The sequence below is a fragment of the Molothrus aeneus genome, chromosome 3 (assembly GCF_037042795.1).
Source record: "Molothrus aeneus isolate 106 chromosome 3, BPBGC_Maene_1.0, whole genome shotgun sequence".
Taxonomy (NCBI): domain Eukaryota; kingdom Metazoa; phylum Chordata; class Aves; order Passeriformes; family Icteridae; genus Molothrus; species Molothrus aeneus.
Window position 1 is genome coordinate 28975948 of NC_089648.1, and position 12677 is coordinate 28988624.

Sequence of the window (12677 nt, forward strand, 5' to 3'; positions counted from 1 at the left end):
TCACATGGGCAGGTCTGGGGAAACACCTCCTGTTTGCCTGCCTGTCAACCAAGATTCCTGCAATACTCTTCACAGGCACTTGGCACAGCTACAGCATAAGGGCTAAGTTCTGCTTTACTCTTAAAACACAGGTTCATCTTCTTCGTGAATAATAAATATTTTCTCCACTTTTGCAACTTTGTTTTTTCTACGTAGAATGACTTTCAGGACATTTGCTACTGTGATAATTGATTGATCTGTGAGTTAATATTAATTAGGCAATAGCATAGAATTCTTTGTTCCCAATTATGATTATTTAAATAATTTTTAAATGAAATTTGGAAACAGTAAATAGCTATGATGGTTGTTTTATTTGTTAAAAAGAAAATCTTAGAAAATATACTGTGTATCTTCTCAACTTGATCTGATGAAGAACACAAGCCACAATGATGCTGTTGGTGAATGGCCAATATAATTATACCATGTAAATGAAAGACAGACTAAGATTCATACATTCTGATAGTTGATAATTGAAATGAGTTAAATTCATACAAAGTTTTCTGTAAGTGTGGCTAACCCATCTTGTGAAGTAATTGATATTTGGTTTAGGTAGTTTTCTGGTTGCTTGTTCAGCATTTGTTGAGAGGTGTACTATAGTCCTTTTGAGATTTTTCAAAATTTACAGTAAGAACTGTTGGATCTCTACAGAAAATGCAGGATCAGACTGAATCAAGGTTAGTGGTTGTTTATGGAAGGTGAAACCTCCAGGGTAATGCAGCAGGTGAATAGGTCACAATGTTTGAGAGCAGCTCTATTTGATTTGCAATTCGGGTGTGGAAATGTGAGTTATACCACCACGCATGAAACCCAGAATAGCTTTGTTTCATAATATTTGAATGAGTTTTTTTCATTATTAATAAAAGATACACCAACAGAGATTGATATCCTGTACATCCAGTGTTAGAATTAGAAACAGTCTTAATAAAATGGAATTGATTTTTGGCTTTGGAAGAAAAGCCTGACTCCTTTTTTGCGTTTGTCCTGGCTGTATGACATTTTTCACAGTGCTGAAAATTTGTTCGTAAAAGGATGATTATTACTGTTGTTTTTGTTGTTGTTATTATTATTACTGTTATTATTAGTATTAGTATTTAAAACCTCCATGAACATGTATTTGCACTAACAGACCATTTCAGAAACAGAAGGTCCCTAATTTTGCTTTTCTTGGCAAATTAATCCAGAAACATTTTTAACAGATTCCACATCTCTTTAAAGATTTGTTTTTTCTTCTTAAATTGCACTGGAGCCAGCATGAAATGCTGGACTAGATGCAAACCTGCTATGAAATTGATATTCTTTTTTACTCCTTTTTCTTTTTTTTAAGCAATTACTCAGTTCTTATGGGTCTGCATGTTATAGTCTAACTGAATCAATTATATTTAAGTGCACAGAAGTTGGTCATGTTTAACTTGTGCTGTTTACCATTTTTTGTTTCCCTATAGGTATATTCGAATTGTTGGGACCCACAACACAGTGAACAAAGTTTTCCATATTGTGGCATTTGAATGCATGTTCACGAACAAATCCTTTACCCTTGAGAAAGGTCTGATAGGTAAGAGATAAAACCATTTTCCTTTCTTATGAACTGGTGTAAACACTTTTAAAGCTGGCCATTACTGCACTCTACTTCTGTTTCCATCCAGAAATCTCTAAATTGAGTTAAACAGTATTGTAAGCATAGAATTAATTGGCTAATCCTTACAACTTCTATGAAATTCCTGTACTCTGGATTAATTAATGATGCTGCGGGAATGCTGAAATTCAAATCAACCGCTGCTGACAAAGCCACTTGTAGCTGAGTCAGTCAGTGCTGGCAATGTGATTTTTCTTTGCCTGTCACAGTATGGTTGCTCATGCCTCCCAGTAGGTTAGCCTGAACTCTTATACAAGAATGGACTAAGCACAGCTATTTATTGTAGTGATGATGGATTTGGACATTTAGGGCCTCTTATACAGCCTGGTTACAACTGCTGGAAGTAAACTCTCATGTGTTCATTTCCCCCCAAAGAGTCATAGACATGCTTAGCCATGGCAGAACATTATATCAGCTATGCTGCTGTTATTCTCAGAACACCATGCTGATGGAGCACTCTTAGCTCTGGGCAGCTTATACAGCACTGATTTAAGTACCTTTATGTTACTTAAGGTAAAATCCCCTAAAGATCAATGGTACTGAATGATCAAATGTGTCACAGAAAGATTTAATATTTATTTTTTTAAATCGTTAAAATGGGGTGGTTTCTGTGCTTTCTTCCATATAAACTCACAAAAGTCAGATCCTGAAGTTCACTGGAGAGAGAGTGTTGAGTAGTTGTCTAGGGCAGATTTCCCAAAATTTATTACTTATGGCATAAAATCAAGAATTTCAGCAAAATTCTCAGAGTTCATGCTGGTTTTAAACATATATTTAAATTTTAAATATATACCCATGACAGATGGAAGGGAAAACAGTTTTCAAAATAGGAGGAGAAGGAACATTTTTTAGTAAGACATATTCACTTCAAATTTTTCTCTGAGAAAGCTATAATATTTAGCTGTGAAAAACCAAGACCAAATTTCTCCAGCCTGTTCCCCATGCATTATACAAAGGCAAATCAAAAGCCTTCCCTTTGTTTTAGGCAGTGTGCAAGCAGCAATGCAATTGCTATTGACTTCAAAATAGAATAAGCAGTAAGGAAGAACTGTGTTAAAAGAAAGTATCTCGCTTCAGTAAGCTATTTAGCAGAGAAACAAAGTATCTCAGATTTGATAAAACCATTGAGCTGAATTTCATAGTTAGCACTGCCAGCCATGAGTTTTTAAAAACTTCATACAAAATCAGTTAGTGTGTACAAATATTTGTATGTATTTGATTTCAGATGATCAAACTTATTTAGTAAACACTCAATTTTGGACTTAAATAATTTTGAGTGTTAACACAAAGATTGTTTGATCATAAGTAGGTGAGGCAGTAAATCCATGGATGTTTGTGTAAGTGAACTTATAGTGAAAGTGACTCATCTTTCATAGACTCAATTATTTTTACTGGTGGAGTGATCATTCTGGTGAGACAAACAGATATCTTTTATCATTTCTTAAGTTTCAAAGGTAATCTAGGGGATGGAGACTTTATATGGATTTATTAAAAATTCTCTGTTTGAGAGAATGGTTTTGTAGAATCTTACAGGTGAATAGGATTTGGCAGCATAATACTGAGGGTTTCTGGTGTTAATGATGATTGTTAATCAAGGGCAGCTTTGTTGTTCTTCAGTGTGGGTCAGTCAAGATGTTATACGTGTAAGTCATTTCAAGTGATCAACAGTAAGGAAAGAGAGGGGCCTGTAGGTTTACACAGCTTTTTATATTTAAGGGATATTAGTCAATTCAATTGGTAAAAGTTAAAAGTAAGAATTTGAGGAGCAGTTAATTGAAAGTGGGGTGTGGATAGTCTTCCAACTGTCAGTGAGGCACCAGCAGTTGTATACATGACCCTGCAGAGTTTCTGGTGAGAAAGATAGAAATTGAAAGATTTGAGGACTAGTTGAGGCCAGTCCAGTTGTGAAATGGAGCATGGACACCTCTGACTGTCCATCAGAATTTTTGGCCATTAGTATTGCTTATTTAAAAACATTCTCAGCAACTTTGATCCAACAAAGAGATATTATATCTCTTCAATGCTTTTTTTCAATGTGGTGATTACCATAAGGTGCTATATTGTATCGCTTCTGCAATCAAGCAGACTGCAAGTCCGAGGTCTACCTGTGTAAAAACTTAGTTTGAGTACCAGTGGGTTGGCACAGATTTATTTTATTACTGTGTTGAGGATTTGTCATTTTGTTTCTGCTTCTGAAATGACCAGATAGGATAAAATGAATTGAAAGCAGTTAGGAAAAATCAACGAAATATAAGAAAGTGCAGTAATCAGAGCAGATTGCTTTTAAGCTTGACTGAGTAGAGAAACTTTCATCTTAAACCCTTGAAAAGCAGTTCATTGGGTTCATTGCTTATCCCATATGTTATTAAATGTGGTATTTATTAAATTAGCCTAGAAAAAACACAGCTGCTGTTTCTATACTCTGTTTTATTTAAAAAATGAAGTATTGGTCAGCCCTAGAAGGCCATAAGGTCTTTTCAAAAAGACTTAGTGACCCCCTACTTCTACCAAAACAACACTAAAGATAAGATGTGAAGATTTGTCATTTGAAAACTCATTCCAAAGAAATGAGGCCTCTGAGGTATTTGGTTAGAGATGTTATAGAGACTTGAGAAATTATTTATTTAATTTTTGTGAAAGATACTCAACTTGATCAGAGAGCTGTGTATGTGAAGAGTGTAATTTATCAGATATATTACTACTGGTACATAATATCTATGTGATGGCCATCACCATACAGTGAAGATTAGAAGGCTGGTAAACAAATAATAAAAATGAAGTGTTGCTTCATTATAACAACAATTTTATGTTGTTGTGGTTTTGTTTACAAGGTTTTACTGAAAAATTACTAACTTTACATACTACAATTAAAAGTCAATATGGAAGGTGATTTATACAGTTACTTTATACAATACTGGATGTGGTACTAACACAACACAATGGTAGCTGAGTAGTACTTTTGAAGCAAAAGTAGCAGAAAATGCTCTTCATAGCACTGCCCGGTGTTTAAGTGTTGGTTTACAGTTTGTTGTCTTGTGAAATGAGGTGACAGAAAGGAATGTAATCATATGAAATTATTTCCCTAATGCAGATGTTAAGGTTGAGATGTATTTTTCTTTTTGGCATAGTATTATTTCTAAGTGTGTAAGTTAGCAGTTTTCCATATTAAATTCATGATATTAACATAACTCTTTTGTTTAAAAAGGATGCAAATATTCTTTAATCTGACAATCATAGTGCTTGCTTATAATGAACTTCTGCTTATGAAGTTTTGAATGGTCTTAAGCCATTACTATATAATCTAGAATTCAAAAGAAAAGATTATTTTCTCAAGTAAGAGATATACTGCTTTGGAAGCAGTACCTGGTGTCATGCAATGTATTGTAAAATGTTCTAATCTGCCCAGTGGCAAAATGTCAAAAAGAGGTAAAGAGTTGCTTCTGTGCAAGGCCTCTTTAGGTTTCTTGGAGTTTTTTCCGCGCCTTAGTAGAGGAAAAAAAAATTCCTCTTTTCTGCCTGAAATGGAAAAAAAAAATTATAATCTCAGTGTCCTTTAATCAATACTCAGTGCTAAGGGGCAGTCAAGGATTATGTGGGCTTGACCAACCTTCTTTCTGATTTTGAGCCTGGTGAAGGGCATTGGGAGTGCAGTGTGGATGGTTTTTCCATGAAGCAGTGTTGGTCTGTGGTCTATCTCAGTCTATCAGGCTGTCTTGTAATGTGTACAATACACATGAAAGAGAGAACAGTGAATAATGAGTGAAGAGCAGAAGATGGATGTAAAAACATTGGAATGTCCTTTGGTCACCCTCTGAGGAATGCTGTTCAGTTCTTAGGAATCATCATGAACCTTCATTTGTGTGCTGTTCAATGCCTTAGGAGAACTTGTTTAAAAAGGGATAAAATGATACAAATAAATATTCACTTGTCTTTTACTCTGGCAGTTATTTAGAAAAAGAAAAAGAACAAACAAAACTCAATGTGTAACAGGGAGAAACCAGTCATATCTGTTTCCTAGTGTGTGGTTCAGCTTCGTAAAAGATGACTTTGTCTCTCCCCAAGGAAGCAGTGAAAGATGCTGGGTTTTGTCTAGTTTATTGTTGACTCCACACAAAGCTATCATATTTTGTTTATTCCTTTTTGAAAAGGGTCACATTTTCCGAAACAATGCAGGCTTACCCAGCAGTATAATTCAGCTCTGCTGCAGACATAGCTTTAGGAAATTATGAAAAATTGAAGACAATCTAAATACTGCAGGATTTTTTTCCCCTTTCTGCAAGAAAGGATAGCCACATGGTTGGTTTTGAGAGAGATCTGTTCATGTGGTTCCAGTTCTTTTTTTTTTTTAATCCTTTTCTGTCTGTTTCCAGTGCCACAAGGAGGGATGCACACTTCCTAAAACAACTGATATTTCTGACAGCCCTCTGCAGACACAATGTTTAATGAAAGAGCCCTGTAGCAGCCAATTAGTTGGCAATGAAAAGTATGGCCAATTCTAGTGACTTGAATGGTTTTGTTCTAATTTATTGGATTAGGAATCACAAACTGTAGCAAGTATCAAGTGAAAAATCAGCCTTCTCTGAAGTTTTTCTAATACAATTTCTGACAGTTGGACAAAAACGCATATTAGTGGGGTTTTCTTTTCCAGCTAAATATGGCTTGCAGAAGGCTTTTCACTGAAACAGGTGAAGATACTGTTGAAATTTGTTTGAAGTTGATATTTTTTTAGCTCTTGATTTCTTTGAATAATTTAATTGAAGATTCAAATTAAATATAGTAATTTCATCAGCAAGTTTCAACTCAAGAAAATAAGAAAGACTATGTTGAATGAAAGGGCATGTGGCTGTACTTTTAATTAACTGAAAAGTCTGTAGATTTCTTATTTTTTCTACCATGTAGCAAATAAACAAGGGCAAATTCATATACTGAATAAAGATTAGACTTAACAACTCTTTTGGCATGTGGAAAATAATGAGAGCAAAATGCATATTATCCCTTTAATTCTTTAATACAATATGATCAAACTCTGAAATAATCCTTGCATACTTAATTCTCTTTTTCTTTAGTCTCAGCTTTCTATTGTCCTACCAGCCAGGAAGGAAACTTTTGTCAGTTTAGTAGTTTTCAAGTAGAGAATGAATGCAATTTTATAGTTAAAAATTGAACGATTGGAAGATAAGCTTTTAACAGATATAATCATGAGAAGAAAATCACTCCTTCTTACTAACTAAAATAAAATTATGCTTCTTCTAGTGTAATTGCTTGTTTATAGTTTTCTTCACAATGATAGTTTTGTGTCTTAAGAGAATTCCCTAAAATGAACAGTTTTGTTGCAATGATGACACATAAGCAAAGAACTTTTGACTATTGCCTAGAGTGCAGTATAAATATATTCAACAGTCCATAATGCTTTAAATTGCTGCTTTCCTATAAAATAAGACTATGGAATAGATCTGCTGTCTCCCATGTATGTTTATTTTCATAATTTCTTTAAGGTTTACTAATGGCTGGTTTTGTAAACCAGTACAAATACCCACTTTGTTCTGTTCTTTTCTGTGTTGCAAAAAGTTATTTGAGGATTTTCTTTCATATTCCCACCCACATACATTGTAGTGAAGTCACAGTGGATGGACAGAAAGCAAAAGCTGACCTGTCCAGAATGAGAGATAAAAGGAAGTAGTCCACACTCAGATATGGAAGCTACTTTGCAGCAGCAGCAATTACTTTTTTTTCAGAGTGCTTCAGGGGAAAAAAAAATTCTTGTGAAAAATTAGGTATGCTAAAAAGACAAAGAGAAACAAGCTTAAGGAGTGATAAATGACTGAGGCTACAACACACTTCTGGTACATTTTTATCTTGGGAGATCTCTTTCAGTATAAGACAAAGAGACAAGAAAGTAAGTTTTAATAACTGTTTGATGCTGCTGTCCTGTAACCTCAATCATCTTCTCCTTTTGTTTGCTTACAGAATGTGTTTGCTTTGCTAACACATGGTCTTTCCTGTTCCATAAAAGCAAATCAGACTTTTCAGCCCAAAACTGTTGTGTATGAACCATAGGAAAAAAAAATTGTATTTGTAATCTTCTCTTTTCTCTGACATTATGTAAGAGCTGGATAGCTGGTAGATTAAAAAAAGAAAAAGGAAACAAAAATAGAAACAAGACTGTTGGTTTTGACAGTTTCTGTTTGTAAATAAGTGACCTAAATGGAAGCGGATATTCTAATGGGAAGAAGAAAGACAACCAAAAGACTTGAAAATACAGAAGAGTCCCCACCAGATGGTACTTTTAATAAATTTATGAAGCGTATATAAAAGATAATGAACATTCAAAATAGGGAGTGGCAGACCCCCTGGGGAAAAGGAACAGGATCGCACTTTCTGCGCACTTCAATTAGTCAGAGTCACTTTCTAATTAGCTGTTGTAGGGAAGACCACAGAATTATGTTAAAACCACACCAAGACAGTTTCTGTAAAGTTTTTAAGGAGTTTGATTAATCAGGGTAACATCTTCTTAGGAGGGTCATGGATTAGTGCAGAAATCTAAATGTGAGAAGGAGCAGGATGATGCTCAGAGGGCACGCAGGCCAAATATTGCATGAACTGAGCTGCACTACATTCAATTAATCACTTCGCTCAGAGTGTGTCTGGAATGTGCCATGGAGCCTCAATAGGAGCATTGATTTTGACTCTTCTACTCATTTTCTTTTTTGCCAAGATTGGAATAGCTTCCTCTTCCTATTAAAAAAAAAAAACGAGCTCTATGTAAAAGATGCTTTAACGTTTATATAAAATGAATACATGTCATGGTTTGACACTGGCACAATGCCAGTGCCCCCATGAAGATACCTTCTCCCTGGTTTCTGCTGTGAGATGTGACCAGGAATAAGCAAAGCAGGCTCCTACTTAGGGAAAAAAAAGAACCAGAACTTTATTAACTACTCTACAACTACAGATAAAAAGGAACACACACACAGGGAAAATGAAAACCTCACAAATGCATTTCCTCCTCCCCCCACCAAATTTCCAACCCAATACATTTGTTCCTCAAATCACCAACTCTCGGTCCAGCAGCACCTTTTAGACAATCAATCCTCAGTTCATCAAGAGGAGAGGAGTCCTTCTTGTACCATGGGCTTCCCCTGGAAACACAGTCGAAGCCTCGTGTGTTTCTGTGTCACTCGTGGCACTGCCCGGAGTACATCTGCCGTCGTGACCTCTTCCTTTTCATGTCCAGTGCTCTCACCACTGAACACAGACCAGAGCTGCTTCTAGGGTTGTCTTTTAAGGATGCTCTGTCCCGATCCAAAAAAGGCACAGTCTCTCCTTTGGGACACCTGTCCCCACAATCTCTCCTTTGGGACACCTGTCCCCCCCATATTTTTCACCCCCTGGGGCCAAGGGGCATCAACACTGAACCCTCTTGGTTCTGAGGCCATTGCCTCCCCCTAGAATGCAGTCTCTGTATCACAAGGAACATGGGTCTGTCCATGGCTGTACAAAAAGAGTCCAGCAAAAGCTACTCCATCATCTCTTCCCACTAGGATTCTTCTCTATTCTTCTACTATCTCTCACTCGCCCAGACCTCTCTCACACTGGCCCATTTCCTTCCTCATCTTTCACTCTATCTTCCAGGAGAGGTCAATGATCTGTAAAGTTCTCATTCTCTAAAAAGGGGTTAAAAGCTCCTACAAGCGGCCGGCTGAACCCCCCCCTCTTCTCCGTCCCAGCCGTGCTGCCGGCACAGGCCCCTGTTTATCAAGCTTCAAGGTTACAGTCTCAGGCAGCGGCTCTCTCTCTCTCTCTCTGTGTCACTCAGGGGGGGCTGCCCGATGGCTCCCGGTGTCTCCCTCTCTCTCTCTCTCTGTGTCTCTCAGGGGGGGCTGCCCGATGGCTCCCGGTGTCTCTCTCTCTCTCTCTCTCTTCCACCCTTCCACCCCCGGGCTCAGGCCTACCTCTCTCGGCCACATGGCTTTTCCCTCCCCCTGCCCAGCCAGCAGCTGGGCCGGGGGAGAGACCCGAAATCTTTCCCGCCGGAAACCCAAGAGGGACCCTCCCAGGGGAGAGCTCTGCTTTTAACCCCGTGTTCTCAGAGGTATGTCCATGTCCCAATGGCCAGGTTAAATGCCAATATTAAAGTCTGAATATCCATTGGCCAAAAACACAGCATCCCAAAAAACACATTTCCTGTCAAACCACCACAATACACAAATAAGTTCCTTTGCTCCCAGGGAGGGGAGGAAGAAAAGGAAGTCTAGACAAATTTTAATTCAATGCCAGTACTCTTAGTTCGCAGTGTTAGGCTTTGCTTTATTGAGATTGTTCCCAGTGAAGTACTTCTAATGTCTAACACCTGCTCTCCCATAAGAATCTAGGAATTGTTGAGTGCCTCTTTTCAGTAATTGGGGAATCAGGAGATTTCTAGAATAGTGAAGTGGTGATTTTAGTAATTTTTTATGAGCAGACAGAGATGATAGTATATTTGGTAATGCAGTAGCTTTTCCAAAACTGGTTGTTTTCCACTGCCTTGGATTACTGCTTTGCAATGATCTTACAGCTTCTTCCCATACGTTTTTTAAGGTGTTTTGGTTGGTTAGTGGCTTTCTTAAGATTATGCTTCTGACACCAATAGCACAGTGAAATCACAGAATTCTAGCTCTTCATGGAAAATTATCTCTTTTTTTGCATGCTGAAAACTCATAGTTATCTCTGAAATTTCTCATAGCTGTGTTCTAGTCATTTTTGAATGTTGTAGTAGAGGGAGGATTCATCATGAAAATAGGAAGAAATTATTTCAAAATTTCTGAAGTTTTGCTGGACAAGATATTTTTTTCCCAATTGTGTTAAAAGAGTGCTTTCATATCACCAATACTGAAATCCATCTGTTAATTTACCAAGCTATTCTGGAATCAGTGGTATAAAAAGTATCTGTACCACTTGTTCATAGTTCATTTTATGTGAGTTAAATTTCCTTCTGTTGATTGTATTTTCTTTTTTTTTTTTTTACCAGTTCTTCTCCAGCAATAAAGACCACTGGCATCTGAAATGTTTTCTGAATGTCTGTCTGTCATCTTTGTGTTTTTAATTTACAGTTCCCACTGAAAATGTGGCAACAATTGCAGACTGTGCCAGTGTGATTGAGGGTGTAAGTCGCAGTCGCAATGCCTTGTTGAATGGAGACACGAAGAACTACGACTGGGATTCTGGATACACGTGCCACCAGCTTGGGAGCGGAGCCATTGTGGTGCAGCTGGCACAGCCCTACATGATTGGATCAATACGGTAGGAGGATTTATTTTTCTCTAAATTAGGGGCCACGGTGAAATTTTTGCTGAGCAGTTATTTTCTTTAGAATGTATGACATTTGGAAATGACATTAATTAGGGGGCTAGTTTAGTAGTTGTCACTTGGCTTCTTACTTCAGTATAACAGGCATGTTAAAAATTAAATGTGTGAATTATATGTCAAGATACAGAGTGCAATTGCAGAAAATAATACTTTTCAAAGGCATAATAGTAGTAATAGTCAAATTATAAGATTAAAGTTATATACTTATTTTATAATAGAATTTAATTGCAGTCTCACTTATGGTTAAGTAGGTGCAGTTACTGTTATCCACTTAATTCTGAAAACAATTTCCTTGAAGAAAATCATCATGTCAAGTCAACCCCGCTTCCTTTCTGCTATACAATTACTGCTAGTTTTTACTTAAACATGGAGGATGTAATAAAGGTACAGCAACCTGAATATTGATTTACAAGGCTGGATTTATGAATGTGTTTAGATTTGGATTGAAGTTCATTGGGCTGTTTCTACTGTAAATGTGTGTATACATATGCAGATGAAAATTTTGGCTGATGTAGAGACCTAGGAAATAGATAGGAGAGCCGGATTTTTCACAGGTGAAAAGAAAAATATTCTTGCCAACCTCATATTCTCTGACTGTTAATGTTTGGGATGTTTGTTTCTAGAAAACGTTGTCTTAATGGGATAATGGTCTTTGTAAATTTAGACTGTGCAGTCAGGGACTTAATTTGTATGCTCTGTGACAGAGAAATAAAGATTTCTGAAGTTCAGAGTACCAGTGATCAAAGGCTGAAATCCCAGGTGAGTATTGGCTTGCAAACAGAGACCATGTACGTAGATATGTATTTCTAGGAGCTCAGTGCCTTCCCCCTATTAAGAGCTGCCAAGTGAGATTTGAAAGCTCTTTTATAGCTGCCAATTTCTATTTTGTGTGGTTTGGTTTTGGCCTATAGCATTGTTATGATGGTTGTAAAACTCCAAAGATAAGAATTTGACATCAGCTATCCAGGCAAATCCCTAACCCAACAAAAGTAGTGTTTTGTGCATATGCAAGCTGTAGATGTTACGCATAATGCAAGTCCAGCATTGTTCTCACTGTGGGAAACAAGTTGAGTAAGTGTGGTTGGCAACTTTCCACACTCATTTGAGTTTGGTGTTGTTAATATTCTATTAAATATTGCATTTCAAGTAGAAAAACAAGCAGTACTCAGATTTCTTTAAATAGGTACATGAAAATGTAATGCTATCATTTTCATGGCATTTTAAACTTAAGTAGCAGTTTTTAGCAGCAAGGCTTTGGCCATATAAAAGATGAAGAGAAGAATATGCTAACTAGAATGGATTGTTTCTCAGTTTCTCTGTCTTTCTATCTTACTGTTTTCTGATATGCTTCAATTGTTATCCTTCAATTATATATCCTTCAATTGATGCATTGTACCATCTTTTTCCAGTTAGTGAAAAAAACTGAATTCCTATAATAAATGCTATGCTATTGTTTATTCTTGTGCAGAAGATTTTTAATAAGTCTCTTTATTAAATGGTGTGTTAGGTGAATTAAACTTTTGGTTGCCAAGAAATGGTAACTGTGTAATCAGCAAGTGTGTAGAGCAAATTAAAAAAATAACCCAAACATTACATAATTCAAAACTAATAGGCATTTAATGATTTATGTGGTATTGAATTGTACAGCTAGAGGTTCAGA

The 12677-nt window shown here is 36.7% G+C and overlaps 1 protein-coding gene across 1 annotated transcript in view; it reads left to right on the forward strand.

Moving 5' to 3' along the window:
- Positions 1-12677, forward strand: part of BTBD9 (BTB domain containing 9) — a 116529-nt gene that overhangs the window by 67807 nt on the left and 36045 nt on the right. Inside the window, exons 8-9 of the mRNA XM_066546546.1 lie at positions 1482-1591; positions 10762-10951. Coding sequence (XP_066402643.1) covers positions 1482-1591; positions 10762-10951 — 300 coding nt within the window. The remainder of the gene's footprint in view (positions 1-1481; positions 1592-10761; positions 10952-12677) is intronic.